The sequence below is a fragment of the Ostrinia nubilalis genome, chromosome 17 (genome assembly GCF_963855985.1).
Source record: "Ostrinia nubilalis chromosome 17, ilOstNubi1.1, whole genome shotgun sequence".
Lineage (NCBI taxonomy): Eukaryota > Metazoa > Arthropoda > Insecta > Lepidoptera > Crambidae > Ostrinia > Ostrinia nubilalis.
In genome coordinates, this window is record NC_087104.1 from 6135460 (window position 1) to 6161831 (window position 26372).

At 35.6% G+C, this 26372-nt stretch overlaps 1 protein-coding gene across 1 annotated transcript in view; it reads right to left on the bottom strand.

The window, feature by feature from the left end:
- LOC135080229 (thrombospondin type-1 domain-containing protein 4-like) overlaps positions 1–26372 on the bottom strand; it is a 77821-nt gene that overhangs the window by 39726 nt on the left and 11723 nt on the right. The window contains exons 3-7 of the mRNA XM_063974910.1: positions 21220–21286; positions 20817–20926; positions 12473–12626; positions 10569–10671; positions 9014–9144 (exon numbers count right to left, since the gene is read on the bottom strand). Coding sequence (XP_063830980.1) covers positions 9014–9144; positions 10569–10671; positions 12473–12626; positions 20817–20926; positions 21220–21286 — 565 coding nt within the window. The remainder of the gene's footprint in view (positions 1–9013; positions 9145–10568; positions 10672–12472; positions 12627–20816; positions 20927–21219; positions 21287–26372) is intronic.

Genomic DNA, 26372 nt, shown 5'->3' on the forward strand with positions numbered 1-26372 from the left:
AAAATTAAAGGACGTTTTCTAAGGGATGTTTTATAGTAAATTTAATGATCAACCACCATATTTTCCATTTGCGCGCGTTAAAAATAACAATACACGTTTGCTACGATTGCGCGTCAGAATTAATATCAATAAACAGTCATTGCGAACTGTGTTGGTAACGGAATAGCCAGTGTATTATTTATCGTCGGTCATAAAATCGTTAATTCAGCCATTGACATGAATTCTGGAGCACTAAAACAGTGCAGTACTATATTATTGTGAAAGATGCCTGAAACGGTTAGTTCTGTACCTTAAATAAACTTTGGGTCAGGGTTATAGATGGAGTTTTTATTCTTTTCATTAATTTTAAATTTTGAATTTTATTTTATTTCAAATCCACATTTCGTCATCATATGACTTTATAAGTACGGCATATCTGATATGGCTCAATCAGTAGGCTTTTCGCTTCCAGAATTATCAGTTTCAGCTAGAAATGTCTAAGTGCACGATACAAAAAATGTATATTTCTTTCCATTTATGGATCGTACCTACTACAATGTTGTGCGATCGTTGCAAAATAATTTATTCTTTATTTGGCAAAAAACACTATTCGCGCACTTAACGCCTAAAGGCATTCTCTCAGCCCACAAAAGTACAACTCATAAACATTGGTGTTTCAAATTAAATCACTATAATCGTACAGTGGCTGACACACAACATCATAATCGCTGAGCTCACCCCAATAATGCGCCGCACGTCAATCACTGCAACATTGAGCGACGGTAGCACACCAACACTGCACTAACACGTAATTAAGTTGTATTACCAGCATTGGAACGTTTACGGGTGTCAAATAAATGCCTCCCAGAATTAATTACCCAGCACGACTGGTATGGCTTAAACCATAGCTAATAGAGAACAGTCAGCTCACGAAGACTGCATAGGCCTGCCTGATTTGCGAATTGAGATTTCTAGCTTGAGTATAAACTCCTCCTCTAATTAAGCATGAACTTAATATGAAAGATTAATAATTTTTGAGATTTAATAGGATTTACCTTAACTATTAAATCTCAAAAATCTTTAGAAGAGTTAAGCATTTTTAAAGCTAAGAATAAACCGCACAAAGGTAGCAGGAAGGCGCTGGATGCAGGCCGCTACTAACCAGGCGATGCGATGTGTTGTGATGTTCAACAGATTTTTCAATTGAAAAGTAAAGGAAAATTTTGGGTCAATTTTACTGCGATCCAATCTGTAAAACTTTAGTAAATAAGTGAATTTACACCGAGATAATCTTAATCAAATCTTTTGTACGGGTGAAGTTTGTCATAAATGGTTTGTTTGTTCTGTGTAACGCTGTCTTTATTCTGCACACGCCCGGTTGTCGCAAATCTTGCAGCTTTCTACGTAAATGGGCAGGAATGCTGGATTTTCTCCGATGCGTCTGAGAACTGGACTATTTTGTAAGGTCTAGACGTTCGTCAGATAATTTGTGTAAGGGCATTTTCTTTTTGTTGCTTTTACTCGTATATTTATGGAAGTACTAGCTTTCCGCCCGCGGCTTCGCCCGCGTGGAATTTTGTCTGTCACAGAAAAACTTTATCGCGCGCGTCCCTGTTTCAAAAACCGGGATAAAAACTATCCTATGTTCTTTCCCGGGACTCAAACTATCTCTATGCCAAATTTCATCAAAATCGGTTGCGAGGTTTAAGCGGGAAAGCGTAACAGACAGACAGACAGACAGACAGACAGACAGAGTTACTTTCGCATTTATAATATTAGTTGGGATTGTTATTCAACAGCTTTTGCTAGGCAATCGATTATAAATAAATAAAAGTATTTCACACAAATGCAACAAATTGGGGACTCATTTCGTTTTTGTTAACCTACCTAAAATATTGTATTTTTGGAATTACTTTTTAACAAGTAGTAAGTTAAGTATATACTGTACATAGATTTATAGATAGAGATACTCTTAAGTTTTCCACTGTACAGTACATTACTCTATAGACGTTTCAAAACAACTACCATAAATCATTTTGCAATATTCGTTAATGATTCCTAGACTTCTAGTTCGTAGACTTCTAGAATAAGACTGGGTCGCCCAAGGCGCAGGCAGCCATCGCGATCGCCGGCGCCTGCGCTGCTGACGTTAAACGTCAATCTTTGTGTATGCGCAACATGCAGGGCTGTCAGATGATTATGTAACCTTATCAAATATGAAATAGGGTTCAATATTTGAGTAGAGCTTTTTCCCTGGATTTTTTAGATTTTATGATCTAACTGCATAAATAGTTGTAGGTAAAACTTTCCCGCCTTAGGCAATTAGATTTTTTCAAGTTATTATAATTTTCAAATTAGTTCGAGATGCGACACTTAACGCTAAAAATTTAATAACTTTTAGTCCTCAGTTTATAAATAAATAGGTAGAGCTACCTGACTCTTAGGGAAAATTTAAAGTTTTTCCAATGATGTCACATTTTGGGCTAGTTCGATCCCCGGTGGACTATTGTATTGTAGTAAACCCACTCATAACCTATGCTTGTGTATTTAGCTTAGCTGAATGTGTTAACGGGAATATTAGTAATAGTCCACTACAAATTACTTAGATACACATTTTTTTATCAGTTTATTTTAAACACAATCAAAGTAAATTACCCAATCATTTATTTATTTTACCAAAAATTAGACGAGTACAAAGTAGATAACCCTAACAGAAAACTAAATTTTATGGGTTTTATTAAATAACTGAATAATTGATCCGCTTTCCATAGTAATTATTTAGTTCATTTGTATTTGTACGAGCAACTGGAAAATAAGCAGTGGTTACAAAACTTGTCAACCTGAGGACAAAATGCATATTTATGAACATCAACATTCAACACAGATTGACTCTGAAACATGTCGAACGTTTAGCATAATTAATAATTTCTAACAATTATCAGATCACATTATGTGATAGTACGAGAGCACATCAAGCTTAACACTGGCTTCTTATGTAGAGGTAATCGGTGCATTTTGCAATAAAAAGCTAAGAATAATGTGCCAACATGCAAAACAAGGCTAGCATGTGTGTGATAAAATCAATGATTTTAAAATTGTAATTTATAATGGCATTCATATTTTATGATCTACGCATCGTCATGAAAATAATTTGATAAACTGAATAAAAATTGTAATAAACATTTTTTATATTATGTAGTAAGGTACTTGATACAAATAAGGCCTACCTAACTTTAAACGCGTATATTTCAATAAATATTAACGCCAGTCAACAAAAACAAGGTTAATTAACTTCTTCCATCCTTTAATTTTAGCAATATTACAAAAAATAACACAATGTTTAACTAAATCTATTCAAAATAAGCAAATTACGAAACCACTGATTTTGGCTTTAATAAATCACCTACACGGAATAAGGCCTATATGATTCAAATGCCTGTAGACCTTAAAATTGAGGCTGTATTTAACAAAATGCGGTCTTATAACATTAAACACGTCGATTTGTTTGCGTTATCAAAATTTTACATACCAAGTAAACAGAAATATACTGTATATCTCTAGATAAACTTAAATTCCACTTATTAAGAATAATACATAAATTATAGATAAAATTATATATTCCTAGTAACAAAGTAATGATTCTTTACTTAAATTATCAAAAATAATATCAAAAACAAACAATACATTTTTTTTGTATAGGGCTTATTAAAACACCGTGTTCGAATAAGGCCTACACATAAAACCTTTTAAATAAATCAGTTTAGGAACATCATTTAGTCTTGAATTTTTGTAAACAAAATGAGATCTCAATTTTTGTTAGAACCAGGGCATAAAAAGGCTTCTGAATCATCTTTACGAACTCCTACACAATCTTTGTGATACCACCAAAAGCAGTCCTTTATGGTCGCATATCTGCTACATTGTCTTCGAGACAGGCATGATAATACCAGCTTTTATTCTCCTTTCCTTAAGAATTATACATACGGCTTCTTTTGTTCTTATTTTTTATTGGTTTTGTATTTTTTTTCTTTTTTTTACAGGTTTTGTAATTTTTTTCGACTCTGTTTTCTTTTTTTTTTTCTGTGCTGTTAGTAACATTCTTATTAAATAAATATTTAGTTACTCTTTGACTCATTTAGTTTAATGAATTTGTACCTAATCAGATGTTGACATAAGCATCTAATATGGCCTACCATGATGAAATAAGGCCTAGGCCTTATTAGATATTTCGCTCTTGTTGTCTTTAAAAATTTACAAATAATGCATCTATAGCCAGTAGTACAAATTAAGGTAATTATTAGCGAGTAAGAAATATTTAGAAACGATTAGTAAGAAAAGCTTAATCTAAAACAGCGTCATTTTACTGAAAATTTAAGATGAAATCGCCAGATTTTTATAACAGAGCACGAAATCATCCACCACCTTAGAAGAACGCGTGCCAATTGGTGCTGGGATCGTGGATCGGGACGCTCTTACACTCTACCGGGTTTTAGGGCATATGAGTACGTGTCCTTGAAGTATTATCCCGGTTGGATTTATTTATCTGTGTTTTCTGATGTATAGGCCTTATTAGAACGTAGGCCTTATTTGTATCAAGTACCTTATTTATACAATAGACATGTATGTGCGTACAATCTGGAGGTGTCAATTTGTCACCAAAATTAAAACATAAATATTATGCATTTATCATGTGACAAGCAAATAAATGTATAAACAAGAACCTTTGTTAGATTCTCAGAAATTAACAGTAAACCAAAAACAGATAATAACGTACAAAGTTTAATTTCATATCCATTTTAGTAACAGCACGGCGCGTCACAGGCACGTTTTACATAAATTCGAATATCGTAACAATAAGTGTAAATTTAACTGACTAATAGTTTACAAAATACAAGGGCGTTATTTATTTGGACTAAGGCGCGGGTTCATAGGTGATAGTGGTATGGCACATAAGGTAAACATGGTAGCACTTTGAGCTGTGGAAATAAGTTTGATTTTCCAACAATTTATGTTCAGTTTAATGTGTTGATTGTACCTATTTAAAGTTGCCGTAAGAGGTGCTAATTATACATACCAACGGATTATAATTTATAGTTATAGTGGCTGGGACATTTGGCGCCAATGTCTTGCACATTAGAATCATAAAATATCACATTCAATTATCCTAGTCTATGGAAAATTTATTGCCTTTGCTTTATAATTTTGAATACTCATGGCAATATGTACCTATACATATTTACTTAAGTACATGACATACCTACTCGCAAATGTTAGTTGCAAAATTTCGCGTAGGTAATTAGGTACTTGATCAAGCAGTCCTTTGGCGCCACAAAATATAGCCTCAATCGCCCAAAGTCTACAGGATTATCGAGGCGCATCTACAACTCCATTTTAGGGTTAAAATTAAGTCAAAATTCTTGATCAATAATGGTAGCTTAAATAAAATGCATAATTGAATCTCTAAGATCACAATCGGTCAAACAACGAAAAGCATTTTAATTAAGTCAATCTAAAGATATAATTAAAACGTGAATATCTCTCAAATGTCCATAAAATGTGTTTAAAATCGCTTCATGTGATGAAGTATTTTAATAGATTTGCCTTAAAAGGATGGTCTTAATTTAGACAATGCCATAAAATCGAGTCTTTACATAGCTGCTTTTATGGCAAGATAACATTTAATGTGTTATCGTCCTTTGATCATTTATTGTATTTTAATTCTTGTCTCCAATCACCATCAGGTCAAATTTTTAAGGGTATTGTCTTCGTTGAAATTCCTTAATCCTATATCTCACACAGTTATCTGATAAAATGACTCTAAACACTAATGCACGCAAAAGTTTAAAAGCTTTCCAAGTCTTTCACATCACATCGAAGATTTTTTATGAATTTTTTTTTGTTAACTTACCACGTAAAATTATTTTACTTAAACACAAAACTGATAAGTGTAAAGAACAAAGTAATTCTTCCATAATAATAACACGCAATCTGAAGAAAAGAACAGTGCAAAAAAACTGATGACAGCAAAAACCAATGATTTATTCTACCAAAGAAATTATCAAATTCTCTAAAATACTAAATAACATAATAACCATAAACATCAAACATGAATTATCCTTCATATTCTACGATCAATCGATGAAATTCAATCGATAAGTTTATCGATTACTTCTATTCAGTTTCAGCCTACATTAGCGATTGGCGATTTGCTTTGATGATTTTACGAGGCCCAGTTCCAGGCCAAAGTCAAAGCTGTAAAGACAACGATAAGTAGGCCGACGGCAGACGAATCTTTATTATCATATAATCAGCAGCAATAACAATACCCTAATTTACGAGCTGAGTGTACCCGGCCTTGTTTTAGTGATGTGCCTTTCGAAAACAGGATTTAAAATATACTAAAATGTGGACTACACAAGGTGGACCGATGACATAATAAAGGTAGCGCTGCACGCTGGATGCAGGCCGCTACCTATCGATCAACATGGAAAGCATTGGGGAAGACCTATGTTCAGCAGTAGACGTCCTTGGCTGAAATGATGATGATTATAAAAGTCATTTATTCAGACGTCTTCACGGTCTAGTCTAGTTAGGTAATTAGGAGTGAGGTTTTGTGGATCTATTTCCCCGAAAGGCAATTGAAAATCCAGTTTCTATATCTATACAGTGACTGCCGGAGCCTCTTTAAAAAGTAGCAGACTTTCCCAAATGGAAAATTAAAAAAGCAGTTTCTCTATTTTCTAGATTTATTTACTCAGAGAATGATTCGCAAAAACTCTTCAAAAAGTTGCAGGTACTTAAGGTAAAATAAAGAAGTCGTTATTGATTCTTCTTATCTTAGGGAAGTATTTTTTACAGCTTTACCATGAAAGAGTTTGAAAAACACTGAACAAGAAAAGCTTTTCAGATAAAATTTGTCATTCATTTTTATAAGAGGTTATCAGAAAAGAAATGAGTTGTAGCTGAAGGTGCTATTGAGTAATTTCAGGCTCCTATAGTGACTATTTCTATAGCTCCTATAGTGAGGGCAGGCCTCCTACTAGGTGGACCGACGATCTGGTAAGGGTCGCGGGAAGAGCCTGGATGCGGGCAGCGCAGGACCGTTCATTGTGGAAAACCTTGGGGGAGGCCTTTGTCCAGCAGTGGACGTCATTTGGCTGAAACGAACGAACGAACGAACGATAGTGACTATAAACCTTCAAATTAGCAATCCTATCCATTTAAACACCTAACATCACTACGCCAACATTGTTGCATCAATACTTTATAGATCAGACGATTCGCATTCACTCAATAGACAATTCGTGTTTTATTACATGGCAATAGGTCGACTACTGTTGGAGTTGCCGTGTAGAAGGCAAACGGCCGTTTTTGCTGGTTTTTAGGGTTGCGTACCCAAAGGGTAAAACCGGGACAGTGGAGTCCTAGGCCCGATTTCCAGGTAGCGGAGAAGTTAAGCGGAGAACCAATCAGTTTTCCTGGTTTCCTGAATAATACAATCTTATTGGTTATTCAAAACACTTCTCCGCTCCGCTCCACCTTGGTGGAAGCCGGGCCTTACTTAGTAATAAGGATTCCTAAGACTCCACTGTCCATCCGTCTTTCACTAGACTAATTTCATGAACCGTGATAAGTAGCTAGACAGTTGAAATTTTCACAGACGAGTATTTTATAACAATAAATGCGAGAACATAGTACTTACTTAAAACAGAATAAAATAAATATTTAAGTGGGGATCCTATACTACGAAACTGGTTTGTATTTTGGGACAGTATTTTGCTCGAGAACCTTAATTTCAGGAACAAACACTTTACACATCTACAAGTTTGTACGGAACCCTCGGTGCGCGGGTCCGTCTCGCACTTAGCCGGTTTTTTGTCTATTTTGCATTCAGCTGCGGTTTTCTTGCTGGTGTTAAAATAACAGTTTGTAGCTACTGTTGGTTTTTCAAGAAGCATTGTTTGTGTCCTTCCGTGCTGAAAACGGTGTCATGCAACTATGTTCACAATACTGTTTTTAATGTAAAATCATCCAAAAAAGGACTGGCAACAAGACAAGTGCTGAAGGATTTAAGTTTGTTTTCCCAACTTATAATTTTTAAAAAGTATCTGATTATGTATGTTTGTTTTTAACCTTGTCCTAGCTTTGCTTAGTTTGGGACTAAACTGCGCCAGTTTTAAAAGTCCAAGTCCATTATTTATTTGTCTAATGCAAAGACATAGGTACGGGCGAAAGGTGGTCTTTAAAAGAAACATTGAATATGAACATAGCTTTTTAGACACACCTGGCTAAAACAGTAGTGCAACTATAGAATTTCATTTTAATTATAATTAAAACTTGTTTTGCGAGGTAATGTCCTGCTGGTGACCGTACAACGCTAAATAAAGTGATTCCTAGTAAAATCACAATGATCCAGCCATAAAGATTTAAATGTCGTTATTGACTACCGTTTTCGTCGAGAAACATTAACACCTTCCAGTAAGTTGTATTGCGGTAGGCATGCTAAGTGCCTACCTAATTTCAAAACATAGTAATCAACAATACAGTAACTTAACATGAAATTTAAATTTTCTGTACGCAATTCAGAGATACACTAAAAACTATGAATAAGTTACTGACTATGGTTGGTACTTAGATGTCCTCTAAAAATATCAAAAAAGTTGAGGCCTCAACATACAATCAAACTCCTTTTTCGCGACACTGGCCAATAAGTAATTGACATTTTTTTTCTTAAACCGATTTAAAATCTCGATTTATTGTTTTTCTCTCCAACACTTCAATCGCGGTCAACCTTTTTGCGCATCTGGCCACTAAGAAACTTATTTTTCTTAAACCAGTTGCGATCTTCAATTGTCTTTTCTTTCAGCAATTTTAATCGCGGAATTTTAATTTTCGTAACTTAATTGAAGCAATACGTTTATCAAATCAATGTGACGAATAATGAAAAATGGTGCCATTCACACGAAATAATATTAGGTTTCCATTTGTGAGTATTTAGATACCTATTATTTTAATTGTTTTATGACTATCTTACCTTACAGGTCCCCTGCACGCAAATAGCCCGGTACCCTGGCTTCGTGCAAGGCGTTCCATCGGCCACCAGAGCCAACGACGCGTAGAACTGCTGCCCCAGAGGCCGACAGTTCAAGGTGCAAGGAGAATCACCTGGGTAAAAGAACTTTACATTAATTTCCAACCAGGTACGTGTATCTTACTTGTTTTAAAAAAACATAGCTTTAGTGATATTTAGGCCTGGTTCAGACATTAGCGATAACCGCGCGGTTTTTAGGAGGTTCTAATAAATTCTTACATCAAACTGTACCGCACGGTTACAGCTTCAATGCATAATGAGAAAGAACTATCAATGAAAACCAGAAACCACGTGGATATCGCGCGTGTCTGAACTAGGCTTAAAAGGCACTTTACAAATACATACTAGTGCGATTGATATAGGACATTTAATTAGGTTCTATCAAAAGGTATGAAACTGGGGGTAAGGACACTAAGGACGTGCGCGCTCCTTAGTGTCCTTACCCCCAGTTTCATGATAATGTAATTACTATTTATCATTAAAATATTCATTAATCAATGAAAAATTGTTTCATAACTTGATAAGTAGATAAAAGTGATCAAGGGTCATAATAATATGAGTCACAATAATTATGAGTAATAATACGATTTGTGAATTCCTACTTAACTTTATTTTGTATAACTGTTGCTAACTAGATTAGACTATCTAATTACTTAGAAAAATGATTCAATATTATCATGAATAAAATGTAGAGGATTTTATCTTTATAATATCAGAACATAATCTTCAATGAATTAACAAAGTATGTATTACTTAAGTGTTGAATGTATGGTAAATAAGTAATCAAAACCGAATTAATTCTCATATTAATTACATAGTTATTCAGTGTCCATTAGCTGTGATTAATTTACAACATTATTTATGTAATGCAAGCCTTTAATGGTGTACGAGTCACGTAGAACATATTTATCATATTTAACATTATAATAAGTAAGACTTAACTTAGAGTTAGTTTACATAACATTGGGTACGTTGTGTTTTGACAATAGGTGGGACCCTGTGGGACCGCACCCAAGACAGTAAATTGATTTTAATCCTTATCTGTTGCGATAATAAACAACGGATTACATAGTGTATGTACACTGTAGGTACATTAATGTTTGACAATTACCCAAGTATGATAGGTAGGTATACTACTTAGCTGGCTTTTGCCTGCGGCTTCGCCCACTTGCGTTTTAGTAGGTATATCACCAAGAACTACTTCTAAAAATGTGTGATTGATTATTTAATTTACCTCTTAAAAATAAGAAAGCATCTAGCAAAATTTAGTAAGCTGTATTATGTAAGAGATGATTTTACAAAAATCGCTTCAAGTTTGCGGGAGTAAGAGCTAATTTACCAGTTGCGTCTGAGGCACTGCTGTTATGCTACGACCACGGTGAGTGCCGACGATCCGGTCTTGCACAGGTCCCGTCGTTGTGGAAATTCATGGGGAAGGCCTCAGTCTAGCAGTGGACAAAGGCCTCTCCTAAGAGTATTTTGATTGAATCAAACTCACCGTCTATGTAAGGAACCCAGGTGTAGAATCGTCCTCGAAACGGGCGCCTGTCGTATACCGCGCACTGCTCGGCCCGCAAGTCCGTCTCGCCTTTGGGACATGGCTAAAATTAAACGAAAGACATTATCTTCATTGAAAAACTTGAAATAAGTAAATATTAACTTTCTTTTGATATGCTGATTTAATATTGTTCCAGGACTGAACTCGAATTCGATATCGTTTTTCTTTTTCTGGGAAAAGAAAGATGAACAAACGTGGAAAAGGTGAAACGTACACAAACGAATTGTACAGTTTGAAAATTTCCAACCTAAACAAGTTATAATTTCTGTTATAATTTCAGTTTCAGTCATGTTCATTTAGGTAAGTATATTTCAGAACTAAACCATAACGCAAATGTTACCTAAATAACTCATGCATTTACTAAACTATTCAAACAAATCCATATGAATTGAACAATACTAATCAAGGAAACATTTATGGTCCATTCTCATAAATCTTTACATTTTATGCGCAGGATTGCTTCAGCCAGATCGATGTGAATCGCAAATCAATGTACAGTCAGCGTCAAATATTTCGCGACACCCAAAGTGGCCAAAAAGTTGACAACACAACCTTATTCCAATTGTAACAAAGACGTGTTGCGAACTTTTTGGCTACTTTGGGTGTCACGAAATATATGATGCTCACTGTACAAACCATTGAAGCCATCATTTTAAGGTACATTAGGTATGTCGTGAGAAATAAATGACTCAGGAATTCAGGATTTACATTGCAGTTGTTTTGCTAGTAAATTCTGGTTCTAGATTCGCTCACGACTATGTGCGTGCGCATAGGAGAGTTAGCGCAAATAACTGTACCTAATAAGTACTTTGTTGTTATTATCTAGGTACACTAATTTTACAGATAGCTAGAGGAAATTTGTATACTTGCAATAGTAAACTGTTGGTAGGGGAGACCGAGGAGAGTTGTAACAGAGGATAGTTGAGACATTGACGATTTTTTGGAACTTATTAACTACTAGCGAGCTCGTAACAGTGCGCCATTTTTAGTTTAAGTAAGTCTCGAGCTAACAAATACGTGCTGTTGCGAGCTCGCTGATAGTTAATAAGTTCCAAAAAATCGTCAATGTCTCAACTCTCCTCTGTTACAACTCTCCTCGGTCTCTCCTAATCTAAGCCAGATATTCTTGACGGATCTTATTCCGATAAAAGTCCAGTTTCTAATCGATGGACGTTATCGATTGTCCTTATAATAATCTACAAGTATTTTTTGTTTACAGATAGACTGCTTTGGTCATTGGCATTATAATTACACTTTTGATTAAAATCAATGTTCAATTGACATTGGCATGATATAATAATACTGATAATTTGTAGGTAAATACTGATTATCGTTGTGTTAGATAGTTTTAATTGCATATTTGTTCCCTGAGTCACTGAACAAGTAGAAAAAAATATCTTCAAATGATTTTTCAGAAACTAAGTGTCATTTTCAAGCGGAATAACGCGTCCAAAATGGGTCTGATTTTGGATACATTGAAGGATAATGTAATTATATATGTTAGTGAGGACTTCTTCTGGAACCATTTTTGTTAAATTTGTGTATCTTCCTTGAAGATATTTTTTTCTAGTAAGTCCTTATTCTCTTTTTAATTTGCCTTACAGACATCTAAGCCAGGATTCATCATTCAAATTTAATGTACTTATTTGTCATCATGCATCTAAGAAAAAAAGTAGAATTATTTTTTGCGTTACTGTAGCGCGACTTACTGGTTGAGTCTACACCAGTCTAGCCAAATGGCCCAAATTATGCCGTTCTGGTCCTCATGGCGTCACATCAGAAGATACTTTTTGTCTTATCCTGTGATTCAAGGAACAAACTACATTAATAATATTAGTTCTCACAGCAGTATTACACTCGTGATATCGGCGCGCTACGCCGAGGCAGTCGCGCGTCTGTCGCGTCACTCGCACGGTGATCACCGGCGGTGGCAGGGGAGGCGGCAGGGGTGATGACAGGGGAGGTGGTATCGTTGTGTTGACAGCTGTACTTCTGGATCTGTAACAAAGGTAACTGGAAGTTAAAAACAAATTACCAATAGACCCATTAGCTCCTCGTACTAAGCTAAATATGCTTGTGTCACGAGTGAGCTCACCATAATAGTCGAGCGGCGGGATTCGAACCCGTGTTCCTCGGATCGGCCAGTTGTCAACTTTATCAACTTTACGTTGACATTCTACAAATTAAAGCCTATTTTTGCCAGCAGCTTCGTCCGCGTGAATTGTGGGTCTATTACAAAAATACTAATACGCTTGCGAGTCTAAAAAAAATCCCTGGGTGTCAAACTACCTCTGCACTAAGTTTCATTAAAATCTTTTCGGTAGTTTAGCGTAAAAAGCTCTTATACCCGAAATTACTTGCCTCACGGTTGCCTTGTCTTCAAATCATTACTTAATTTTAATTAAATACCATCAATCTGATCGTTTACCCCTAATTACTTTTAAAAAACAACCAGGCGGCCTCACAAAAGAAGCTAATGAAATCATGTCAGTAACAAATAACTTGAAACGCGTAATCTAATTTGAGGCAAAATAAAAGAAACTATCTGGAATATTAGTCGAAGCCTCGTTTACAAATGTAACCTCCTCGGAACAGGACTTAGACGTTAAATTAAAGCTGCCTTGGACGTAGCTAAATGTGAACAGCTATCTTACTTGTGATTGTTAAGTAAAATGTTATTACTACTGAAATCTTGAATAAAAATGAATTTGAAACTGAGTGAATCTGAAAGCACATTTTGATAAAGTTCGGATTTTTTAAGAAATCATAAACTTGCAGCAAAATGTTTCAAATAGCATAAATTGTAGTACTTAAACAGAAGCCATTGCTTCAAATACCATTTTGATACCCTTGAGTGCAAAACCGATCGTTGTGTAACCTTTGGGGGAGGCCTTTGTCCAGCAGTGAACGTCATTTGGCTGAAACAAACGAACATGTCTACACTCTATGATGCTGTCTGTTCTATATTATCTGCATACAGCGCCCTACCTATAGAATAGAATCTTTGAATATTCATGTCCAACGTAATGATTGGTTCCACTTGGTACCCACACTTGCACCGTTTATCAGAAACTATTTAATGATAAGTGAGTACCATCATTAGCCGTGGCGCCGGGCGAGAGGGTAATGCCAGATTTTAATTAAAGATAGTTCAGATCGACCTTCTATGGACTAATAATCAATCAGGGAAAATAGACGAGCGGGCTGAAATTTACATATTATTAATAATCATTTAAGTGAGACAGTTTTCCGGGATACAACTAGGTTTATTAATATTTATAATACTATTAAAGATGTCTGTCCGTTTCACCGTTTGTTACGTTTTCATGGGTTTTCTAAATCAATTTAAATAAGTAGAGAAAAGTAGAAAAAAGACATAGACTATCTATTGGCCCAAAAAATTTACTTCACTATCGGTACCGTATAATAGGACTAATTCTTACAATAATTACGTTAAAAGATAAACTTAAAAATACCAACCGAATGGAGAACCTCCTCCTTTTGTTGAAGTTGGTTAAAATATAATCAACACCAGTGAAATTATGGACAGTATTGTGACATAACATTCCCACGATAAGTACAAAAATCTTTCGTAATTCCTAATTCCACGGCTATTCTATCAAAATTAACTTTCGGCGGTCACAATAACTTTTCACTTTTAAAATGAGAGAGTAAATGAGTTATTAAGGTGTTATTTAATGTTAAATAAAGTCAAATGATTACCCCATCAATCACATTAACTATCATCTTATCGAAAACCTCAAAATTCTCGCCTTTGTGAAGTATAAGTGCTTTTAAAGCATTACACAAATGACTTTAAGCTATAACTCAAAGACTCTTTATTGCTTGTCTAATGAAATGTGTACACTGTCCGAATAACAGTATAGGCCTAGAGCCAGCCAGCACACAATAAAAATTTCACTCTTTTTTAAAACCTTATAATGTGGTGTGTAACTGTGTGTGTCAATTAAAGTTCAGTAGTCAATAGAATTAACTTTTTAAGTTAAAAACACATATTTTACGGTAATTGTTTGTAAGTTGTTCCTTTTGGAACCATTTTGCAAAACGTACTTACAATTTGTACAGACAACGTCATATTAAGCTAAACATTGTGGTAGGTATTATTCATTTATAATTTCGTAATCTATGTACCGAAACCCAGTTAACTATCTTTCCTAAAACACTTCATAAAAAACTAACGCCAGCGCCATGCATCAACAAGAAAGTCAAGCACCTTATCCCTTGGACTGCACATGACAAATGACGATCATCTTAATTTGTCAAGGATATTTACGGCCTGTATCAGCAGGATACTACGTTTAATGAGAGAATGTTCTCCATACACATAATTTAAACACACTCTATTGGGTTATATTGAGTCGTAAACAGTAGATATCTTACACGCAATAAAATATCTTAAGAAGCTTGTCCTGTAAAAGGCCACAAATACTTCAAGCATAGAGTTATGGTGCTTGTAAAATAGTCACATTAAATGAAGAGATAGACTCATCTGGCCACGATAAAATCATTGCAATTAAATTGACGTTTTATTATGAAGTTCATGAAGTTATTGGGTCTTAATGTAAATAATAGATTGCCGTTTCAGTCTCACAGTAAAACATGACCACCCAATACAAATGCAATAGAGCTCAGACACTACAGCACTTATCTGTTGTGACTAAAATTATAGCTTTAGATGAGCCTATACTAGATAGGATTGTTTCTTTACTGGATTAAACTCATTTAGGTTGCAGTATTATGATAACTAGACTTCTTAGGCTGGGTTGCACCATATTACTTTAACAAACGTCAAACGTGTCTCAAAACCATACAAAAACACCGGCTATTGTTTATAATAAGGAATGCCAGTCAGCCTTAGTGGCCCACACCAAGTATTTTAAGCGCGCTATCGACGTTCGTTAGATGGCATAGGCCCCTAAATGAATCTGGAATGGCTCATAGGACCATTTTTTAAAAGTACCCCATCTGAAAATTGAATGCGGGACCAGAGCAACTCAATCTCTAGATCACTAGGTTTTACTATTATGTCCCTTTACTCTACAACATTATCTTAATTTCTGCATTGAGATAAGCATCTTGTTTAATTACAGAAGTACACGATAATTTTATTACGATTAAGTCCATTCGGTTAATGGTGCTATTACAAGATTAGCTTAACATAAAACTGCATAATCTTAGATGTAACCGGTATTTATTTTATCTTCAAACACGTTAGTTTTTGTAGCAATTTCCATAGATTTGTTTAACGTTGATGTTGTTAGATACCAAGAAAGTGGATTAATATTACAGGCAAAGTTATATTACTCGTACTACTTATATCATTGCAAATGACTTTATAATAATAACCGGTTAATTTTGCCTACTTTTGGTGAACATGGTGTAGGACCTACGTTTATTTTTCTCCATTTTTTTCCTAACTCTCCATAGAGCGCCACAACCCGAAACCTAAACTAGGATAGCAGTTCACTAGATGGGAAACCTAACTCAAAATAAATGCTACTTTATATAGGTACCTACTGATTGTAATTAACATCCACTTACCAAACACGACCGACCTTACAATTACCGCTAGCCTTCCTCAACAGAAGGATTTGGATATCGTCCATCATTTTCACTCATTCGAGAAATCTGGTACGTGTGAGAGAGACGAACAGAATTCCATCTGCGAAATAACCCCCTGGATATAACGGATCGGTTTATAGTTATTAATGATGACGGAGGATTTGTTATGGCTAGAGGATAATGGTGGCCCCTATTATGAGAGGGAATGCGTACGCGCACAGATTGGCAGTACAGTTAGAAATTAATGTTATGACTGTGATGGTTAATAAAGAGTTTTAATGGGAACGTAAAGTTATGCACTTACTAGGTTGTACGCATGCACGCTTTCAAGGTTGTAATTTTGTTGAGGTACTAATAATTACGATTAAGAATACATTTAACACGTATTTATAAAACATTTCTTTGTAACTTTTTAAAATCTATCTATACTAAGTAATATTATAAATGCGAAAGTAACTCTGTCTGTCTGTCTATCTGTCTGTCTGTCTGTCTGTCTTGCTTTCATGCCTAAACTTGGCGTAGAGATAGTTTGAATCCCGGGAAAGGACATATATAGTTATTATCCCGGTTTTTGGAACAGGGATGCACGCGATAAAGTTTTTCTGTGACAGACAAAATTCCACGCGGGCGAGAAAGCTAGTATACAATAATTGCTCTCTTTTTTAGGGTGGGCAAATGAGTGATAGAAAAAGTCACAATGTTCTGAAAAACTGCTCATAAAAAAAAAGCGTAGTTCCAGAAAAAAATGCTACCTACACGTAAAATTCTAAATATATCAATCTAGGTACTTTGCTGAGGTATTGTGCAAAAGTAATTTAACCTCAAATGTCAGGCCTAGAAAATGCGGCAAATTGTACAGTAGCCGCGGCACTTTCCCGGGGACTGTGTTATTACCAGCCCCCAGTCACGCTTCACCTAGTCTAGTCCGATAGACTTTGAAATTTCACTTACAGTGCTGCCTTACTGATTCATAAACTTGACCGGCTTTTTTAAAATAACCTCGTAAAAGCAATTTTCAGTATTAAATTCAATAATGAAATTGGTTAATGTTGGTGCAGACTATTTATCACACTTGGATCGCAAGAAGTAAATTAGTCGATTCACCTATCTTCTTATACGAGTAAAGGAACCAATGAATTTTTTGACATGTGATAGAGTATTATGTTCAAGAGAACAGCAGTTAAAATGTTCCCTCCAGTACATTGTCAAGGAAAGCCAAAGGTGCATAGGAATATAAGGAAAGTTGAAAACTATATTTTTGAAAAAAGCCTTCCGTTCGGGTGAGCGTGACGTTTCGGTGACGCATTCTAGAACCATTGCATTCTAATTCGCATACAAGGATTTCTTCTAAAATTGCTTCTGGAATTCTATTGCTTCTAATAAACATTAAACTCATAAAACTCATTTTATTTTTGCAAGTAGGCTTTTAAAAATCCCTTTTACACGTCCCAGTATTAACCCTACCACTTCCTGGCAATTCCCCTGTTTTGTATCCATTGTCTCAGATCCATTGTCTTAAGACAATTTATCTTAAACTAAACGCCATACCTTCATGAAACAAAATAAAACATGTGTACACTCAAGTGTATAAGTGTAGGGTAATTGCAGTTCATTACCGACTATGTGTGCGGGTGATGCACGTCAATCAAGGAGTGCAAGCAATCAATAGCACTCGCCATTGATTCCCAAAGTTTATGCGAAAGTACCAGCTATTTGCATTTAAATTAATATATTCACGAGCTGGAAGACGTAGCGTGGGCAGGCCTCCCACTAGGTGGACCGACGATCTGGTGAAGGTCGCGGGAGGTGCCTGGATGCGAGCGGCGCAGGACCGGTCTTTGTGGAAATCCTTGGGGGAGGCCTTTGTCCAGCAGTGGACGTCTTTCGGCTGGACCGAACTAACGAATATTATATTCTTTGATATTGCACACTGCTGACAGCTCCATTTAGTTGCGAACTCAGCAAAGCTTTTACAGTTGGTACGAGAAACGAGACAAATTAAAAACTTGATGTAGAGACTATTTTTTGACGAGACTACTTCACGCTCGCTTTTGAGTTTGATCTTTTTGAGTGCCATTTGCTTTATTAGTAAGTGAAACCTACTACCTACCCTTTCCATAGTTTACATTTGGGCATTTCGGTAACATGGTATCAATTTGCTTACTCTACAACTATACAACTCGCACAAAAGAAATTTATTATAGCCTTTTCATTATTATATTGTTGAAAGTTTGAGAAACACAAGCGTTTAACAATAACACCTTGTTATAGGCCCTCTTAAGGGTCACACTCGTTTGGCGCTTAAAAACCGTGCGGGCCGGGTCGCCGGGGCATCTTTAACCTCTGATCTGCAAGCGGCCTTTACACTTGGCGAATTGGTCTTTTATTTCTCAATTTATTTTGTAATTTTGGATTTAATCTTTTAGGATAAAATGATTCGTCCCGAATTTTCTCCACGAGGTTTTTTGTGACAATATTTTTTATGCCTGTATTTCGCGCATAGCGAAACCTACGTGTAATGATTTCCAAAAGTTTTATTATGAGTCTATGTTTTAGAAATTTTCGAAAGTTATTCAGTGTCTTCTTCTAGTTTTTTTTTAGTTTCTTTTTGTTATTTAAAGACCTGTATATTCATAGAAGAGACTGAGGTCAATAAAATATACTAAATACCTAAACATTACCTAATTACCATTTTAAAAGTAACCATGTGAAAACACCTGAATTAGAGTCGGAAGTTACTCATAACGTATAATTTAAGTAGCCTCTGCCAAAACAAGTATCGTTATTACTTAATTAATGTTAGTGAAAGTATCGGTAAATTTTAAACGTTTACTTATTTATAAATATGCGGGCGTCAAAGAATTAAATCAGAAAGCGCTATTAATTTTGTCTTGTTAATAGTTTGGTGTAGAGTTATTTAAGGCTACATGTGTGTTACATGTAATAATTCGGCGGTGGATACACATTCCGGAACATTCCGCAGTAAGTATAGTCAGTAATTTATCAGTAAAAAGAAAATGCCTCTCTTAAAGGTAGCATTACCTAATATAGCCATAGATATTTTACGAGTTTTTATAAACATAATAACTCAATCCCAGTTGTAACATATAACTAGCTACTGTTCACAATACCACCCGAGTGGGTGTAATTTACTTACAACGAATTTGCTTTACAAAATCCATTTAGACCTTGCCTTAAAAAATAGACTCAGAGCTTTCCAAAACAAGTGTACTTAACATTATTCGTTCTTCAGCGAATCTTGTTACACGTTAGTGAAGACGTACCTTAAAATCGAATGGTGTAAAGGCTGCCTAAAGCGAAACGCTGTAATGAGCGGATAAACGGTCGGTGTTTATAATTTTTGCTTTTATACTTAAACGCTTTACAAGCTTATGCGATAATAACTAACGCCTTGTAGGTGCTTGTAGCTTAAATGACAGCACGTGCTTGAATGGGAAATTGTAATTTAATTTAAGTAGTATGTATTTACGAGTGTCATTTATATTAGTACAAGACAGTGAGAAAAATATTTTTCACCGTTATTTAAAAGTTCGGTTGCTTGCTATTACAATATACTCGTACTAAAGAAATGTTGCACCCACTGTCTGAACGTCATATCAGGAGACTTTTAGGTAGCAAAAATATAAACTTACTTGTATGATCTAATACACACCTTAATTGAGCCTTTTTGATAAGACTATGAGCTAAACTATTTTTTGCTAAAATATCTCCAAAATATGCATTTGCAGTAACTTCCATAACAGTTTGCACAATAGCAACACATCAAAAACTCGTAGCATATACTCGTAGCGTATAGCCTCCTAATTTTACTTAAAACCACGTCGTAAATACTCAGTCAAAAAAACTAGCGATTTTTCTTAACAAAACAATCTATTTTTCAACCGGGCAAAACTACAGCCAAACACTAGTGTGGCGCTTTTTTGCGAAGCTTACAATTAAACGATTGGATTGATGAACGAGACATTGATGTGCTAATTGAAGGCATTAACTATCGGTAACTGATAGACATCGTGCTGTAGAGGCGATAAGTAAAAGTGATTCGGACGCCTTGTAGCTTGTAGAGTCTCTTTTTTGCTGTCCGATCGTGTGAAATTGATACGAAAGGTGTTTTTATCGGATATGTAGGTAATTGAAACCTCATTAACTTTTCGTCTTGCTGAAAATACAGAGCTTCTCAGAAAGTAGGTAGCTCTAAGTATCCCTCAACACTATTGGGTTTTGCAAAAAAAAAGTGATTCAAAGCACCGATTAGTAATATTGAAACCGTCTAGTATGCTACTTGGTCTTATTTATTTGTATGATTGCTTATTTCTATTAGCACGAACTAATAGGAGTACCTATACAATATACATGTATCATCAACATATCAAACAGACTCTACGTCACACTATATACCTATAACTTGCAGTTTTGTTTTCCTTAAACATTAAGGGCGCCTTCTCATTAGAGGCGTGAGGAGACGCTGCAGTGGGCACCACTGAATTTAATTTGAAGGCACCCTAATACTTCGCCTAATACTTGCATCGAATAAATACTTTTCTCTCTTTCTTTCTTTCCCCTGTTCCCAAAAGGGAGCATAGTAACCTGGGTAAGCACTGCCTCTCCTGTACCGCCACTCCTCCCCCGCAGGACTTGGAGCAGGCGCTCCAGCTGCCCCACGCACTCCATGTGTACCCGCTGACTGGCTCGGTGTCCTGGAATTTATTTTACGGCACAGTTAAATTGGTTGTGACACTTCAGTTACACTCATTTACGGACTGAAGCCGCTGTTAATATGACCTTAGGCGATCACGTAAGACCACTGAGTATGCTACTGAAACATAATGTGATAGATAGCAAGAAACTAAGGCTGGGTTGCACCATCTTACTTTACCTTTAACAAACGTCAAAAATCTGTCAAAATCCATACAAAAAACACCGGTTATCGTCAAAATTACGGTCAAAGTTAGGTGGTGCAACTCATCCTAAGAGACAATGTTATGCTTACCGGTGGTAATTCAGTTGTGACATTCAGTGCTGTTGTGAACATTGCTAATTGTAATATTGCAGCAGCCCTGAAAACAAAATGATTACATTTTAGATATCATCAATTCATTTACTATTCAACAAACATCAGTATCATTTTCTATACCTAGTACGGTTGCTAGCACTTCAGATGGCAAAGTCTAAATGATTAAATCCTGATATTACAAATGGCTGATTCAGCAATAAATACTAGAAGTATACAGGGAAAGGGATAGACAGATTAATTTGTTGGCAAATAGCCCCTGGTAATGATCCCATAAATCGATGCTAGCGTATAAAACCAGAACCAATCAGACGCTAACAAGAGACGTGGAAAACGATGCTAGATGTAACAATTTCCTACGTGCAATATCTGACCAAATGACGACCATAGTCTAAAAAGAAAAGTAAGTCGTTTTCAATTACGTATTTGGTATCTAACACACTGAAAGTATTCATTTTATCTGAATTATAGGAACTAGGGACGAGAAAATTACCTCATCACTCGTTCTAAATTACTACTCTTTATTTTTTCAATAATTTGATTCAGTAAAATTTCACAGTCTCTCCAATCAAAATCATATTGCTGCGAATTCTAACCATATTTACGATCATTCCTAAAGCACCAATCAATTGACATTTATAAGGGCTGTCAAAATTGTTTCTTCCAGTGTCTTGTTTCTGATTATTGGTGCCAACTAACTAAACCAATTTGAGAATAACAAAATCCAACAGCAAACTAAAGCTTTCGATTTATTTCGTAAAACACCATTCTAAGTCCATGTTTAGGCACTTTACATGTTTAGACACTATTGGACGCTAAAAAAGCAAATAATGTTTACATTGCATGCACAGTAAATTGGTTACGGAAAGTGGATCGTTGTCAAGTTAGCTTATCCGTTAACTCTAAGTTAAACACCTCGTCCAAGACAATGGTAAGTGGATGGTTAGTGCTTATTACGGCGTGGTACTATTACTTATTCTGTGGCCGTGGGAGACGCCGCGCCTCGTTAGGCTGGTGTCGTGAATGAGGATGCTGAATGGACTTTTGATAATGATATGCCTAAACAGGATGGTCAAAATTATGTCTTTTTTTGGTCTAACGAATTACTTCTTAATAATAGAAACGTTGGTGAAAAAAATACTTCTTTAGCATAAAATGTTCGCAAGATCTCATTATTTGAAAGTGACATTTTTAGGCTGAGTTGCATCAGCACCTAACTTTTTAGATAACCCGTGTTTTTTGTATGGAGTTTGATAGATTTGTGACGTTTGTTAAAGTCACAACAAGCCTGATGCCCGTTTTCACCATCAATCCCTAATTTTTAAGTGACCATTTGTAAGGGGTCACTTAAAAAATAGGGATTAATGGCGAAATCCGGGTTAGCCTCTCACAAAAACGTTTTAATATCTTCAATAACTTTGTTTGCATCGTGTAAGGTATTTAGGGAGATCTACCTTTTCGTGTTTACCAAAAATAGTTTCCAAGGAAAATTTGAATCTCTACAATTCCAGGATTTGACATCATACCTTTTGTCTGGTCAATCCGTTATGTTTTGGCAGGAACCAACTAATACGATAATAATAAAACTGAAGCAGATGAGGTAATGTAGAAGTTTAGATCTCATTATGCTAAACTACTATGCATGATTTTACCTTAACTGTAACGTGTAGCTATTGTGAGGATCTAATTTATATTCATTCGGTCTAGTTATTCCACTTATCAACTAGTTATTAATTCGATCTAGGTGGTTGTAAGGACTAGGTAACATTAATGCACTGACAATGGGAATTACTTAGTGGCAGCTGAAAGTATAATTAGTACAAAGATTCACACCTGCCTATGCAAGTCTAGTAGTGGACTTTGCTATACCTAGTTATTGTTTAGACGTATCAGTAAGTGTGTGCTAGCATCAGTACTACATTAAAGACAAAAATATGCAGAAATTAGGTACTTAGCTCACGTCAAAATTACGATAAGTAACTTATTTTACATGTAATAATAGGGCCAATGCCCGCTCCTCGAGTTATCTGGAAGAATTTGCTTCCTAGCATTAAAACTGCTTCACCTTTTCAATTTTTTGTTTCTTGTACTATCAGCGCTGTGTGATGTTCAATAAAAATACTTGTCTGTCTAACTCCAGTTTCCCAATCTTATCATACCATTTAAAAGGTCGATCACTTACCTACTTCCAACCTTATAAATGAGACATTCTTATACATTTCCCACAAAATTGCGCAACTTGACAACTCTATTACCCGGAAATTTTCCCAAGCAGTTGCCTAAAAGCTTACAGTCCATAAAACAATAGGAGCATTCCACGCGAGGCGGGCAGGTAAAAAAAGTCGATGTTTCCGATTTCAGTAATATTTGAGTATGTTCTACTTATACATATTATTGATACGTGTACCAAATATTTTTGTAATATAATGACTAGTTTAAGAGTTATGGGTCTTCGAAGTTTTCGACAACCGGTTGGCATGCAGTACTTCAAAGCCGATTATGGAGTCATAAAATTATATATTAAAATAATTAAACCACGGGATTTATTACTTCATTTACCGTGCTTTTTAACTGTATTTTTGGAAACGAAAAAAAAATTATTTTTTGCCAAAAAAAATGCAAATTAATTTTTTTTCCTTGATTTTCACAAAGTTCGACCCTTTCGATTTTTTTAATTTTTTTTATTTAAATAGCTAATATTGTGTAGAACATTCATGCCAACTTTCAAAGTGGGCGTGGAAGTGGATTCGGAGCTAGACTGAAAATACTGCCGAAGGGTGGCGTCCAGCGCCGCGCCGTCGCGCTACCGCGCCTGAAGCCCGCCGCCTGTGCGCGTTTAGTGAAACTGACAAGCAAATAAAATCACTTTTGACGGAATGTTTTTTAGATTTTTAATAACACCAAGACATTTTTAGTACCTATTAAATACTAAAAAATACGTTATGGCCAGGCTTGTTCTTACTCGGACACTGAAAGGATCGCTCCGAACTCCGAAAATCGGTCAAATGAACTAGTTCGGTCTTCTAGTACTATTAACTAGCACATTTTAGTACACTGATTCTATTAGGTAGATCGAACGAAAAAAGTCTTTATTCATTATGCATTTATGGTCCAATATCGAAAAATACTCGCTACACACTCACAGAGCCGAATCCATCTCGCTCGCGCTCGGTTGTCACCAATTTCACGTCTCGTTCACACCTATTCATTAGTGATCGGCTGTACTAAAGTGAACTAAAAGACCGATTTGAACGACCAAGACGGAATAGTTCGTTCTCGTTCACTTAATTAAAGGAATTGCTTCCTATTAGTACATAGTACATGTACTACACAAGCCTAGTTATGGCGTATCCGCACATGCCGGGCGGCACGGCCGGTTCGGTTCGGTTCTGGGTATTAGTCCTGACCTAAATTAACTGGTGGATCTATTAATCCGGTCCACAATATCTTCTAATTACCAATAATTTACGACCTTTCAAAAGACTAGATAGAATGAAAGGTCTAGTATTCATTTCATTATATCTAAAAAATATTATGAGCCACTTAATTTCATAGGAATAGGATGAAAGCACTGACGACCGTCTGCCTCTCACATAATCGCCTTTTGTAACTCGAAAGGTATAAAAATAACAGCTCATTCTATTTTTGTTAGGAAATATTCACAGTTACGAGTAATGTAATTTATTTTTCACGATACGGAAAAACGCAACTTTATTTACTACTACTACTTTATTTTATAACGTATTTTAGTATTTAATAGGTATTAAAAATGTCTTGGTGTTATTAAAAATCTAAAAAACTTTCCGTCAAAAGTGATTTTATTTGCTTGTCAGTTTCACTAAACGCGCACAGGCGGCGGGCTTCAGGCGCGGTAGCGCGACGGCGCGGCGCTGGACGCCACCCTTCGGCAGTATTTTCAGTCTAGCTCCGAATCCACTTCCACGCCCACTTTGAAAGTTGGCATGAATGTTCTACACAATATTAGCTATTTAAATAAAAAAAAAATAAAAAAATCGAAAGGGTCGAACTTTGTGAAAATCAAGGAAAAAAAATTAATTTGCATTTTTTTTGGCAAAAAATAATTTTTTTTTCGTTTCCAAAAATACAGTTAAAAAGCACGGTAAATGAAGTAATAAATCCCGTGGTTTAATTATTTTAATATATAATTTTATGACTCCATAATCGGCTTTGAAGTACTGCATGCCAACCGGTTGTCGAAAACTTCGAAGACCCATAACTCTTAAACTAGTCATTATATTACAAAAATATTTGGTACACGTATCAATAATATGTATAAGTAGAACATACTCAAATATTACTGAAATCGGAAACATCGACTTTTTTTACCTGCCCGCTTCGCGTGGAATGCCCCAATAGTAATGTCAAATATTTATACAAATAAAAAGCAGCGTATCGTAAATCAGAGTGAGTCATAGATACCGCTGGATGCATAAGCTGTTCTCACTGAGTTGTGCAATTCACAACTCCATTAAATCTTTAGAAGATCGAATAGCTAAAGTAATAGATTTGTATTGAAAAACAAAACGCATAATTTTCTTTGATTTTCTAACGATAACGACTAGAAAATTGAAAATAACATGTTTACATAGTTTTATTTTTCTTTCGATCTTCTATCTTGTTACATACTTTATTTTGCGTTTATTAAACCTAATTGCGCCTTTTTTATTCTACTTAACTAGCTTTCAGTTCCACAGACCCAACATGCAGAACCCGTAATTAAGGCGATTAGTGTCCTCAATCCGCGCTAAATGGGCATTTTGTAAAGCCTACTCCTCTTTTACTGCTGGACAGAAATAGTTGAAAAAATATATGTTATACAACAGTTCAAGGACTACATTTGTGACGTTTGAATTTTCGCTACGTCTCTTTGTTTTGGATTAAAAAAATAAATACGGGACATCGATTTTTTACTTAAATTCCCTACTCCTCCAAAACGGCTATGTTAATTTAAAAGATTTTTGCACGAATAGATTGGGAATTCTTTAATCTTTAAATGACACGTTGCGTTTTTCAATCGAACATTACTTTCATTCATAAATTTTACTTTTGATAAATTCCGAACGTTTTGCTGTTGAGGGGGCCTTCGCGGGGTGCGGGCGGCAGTCGGCCGC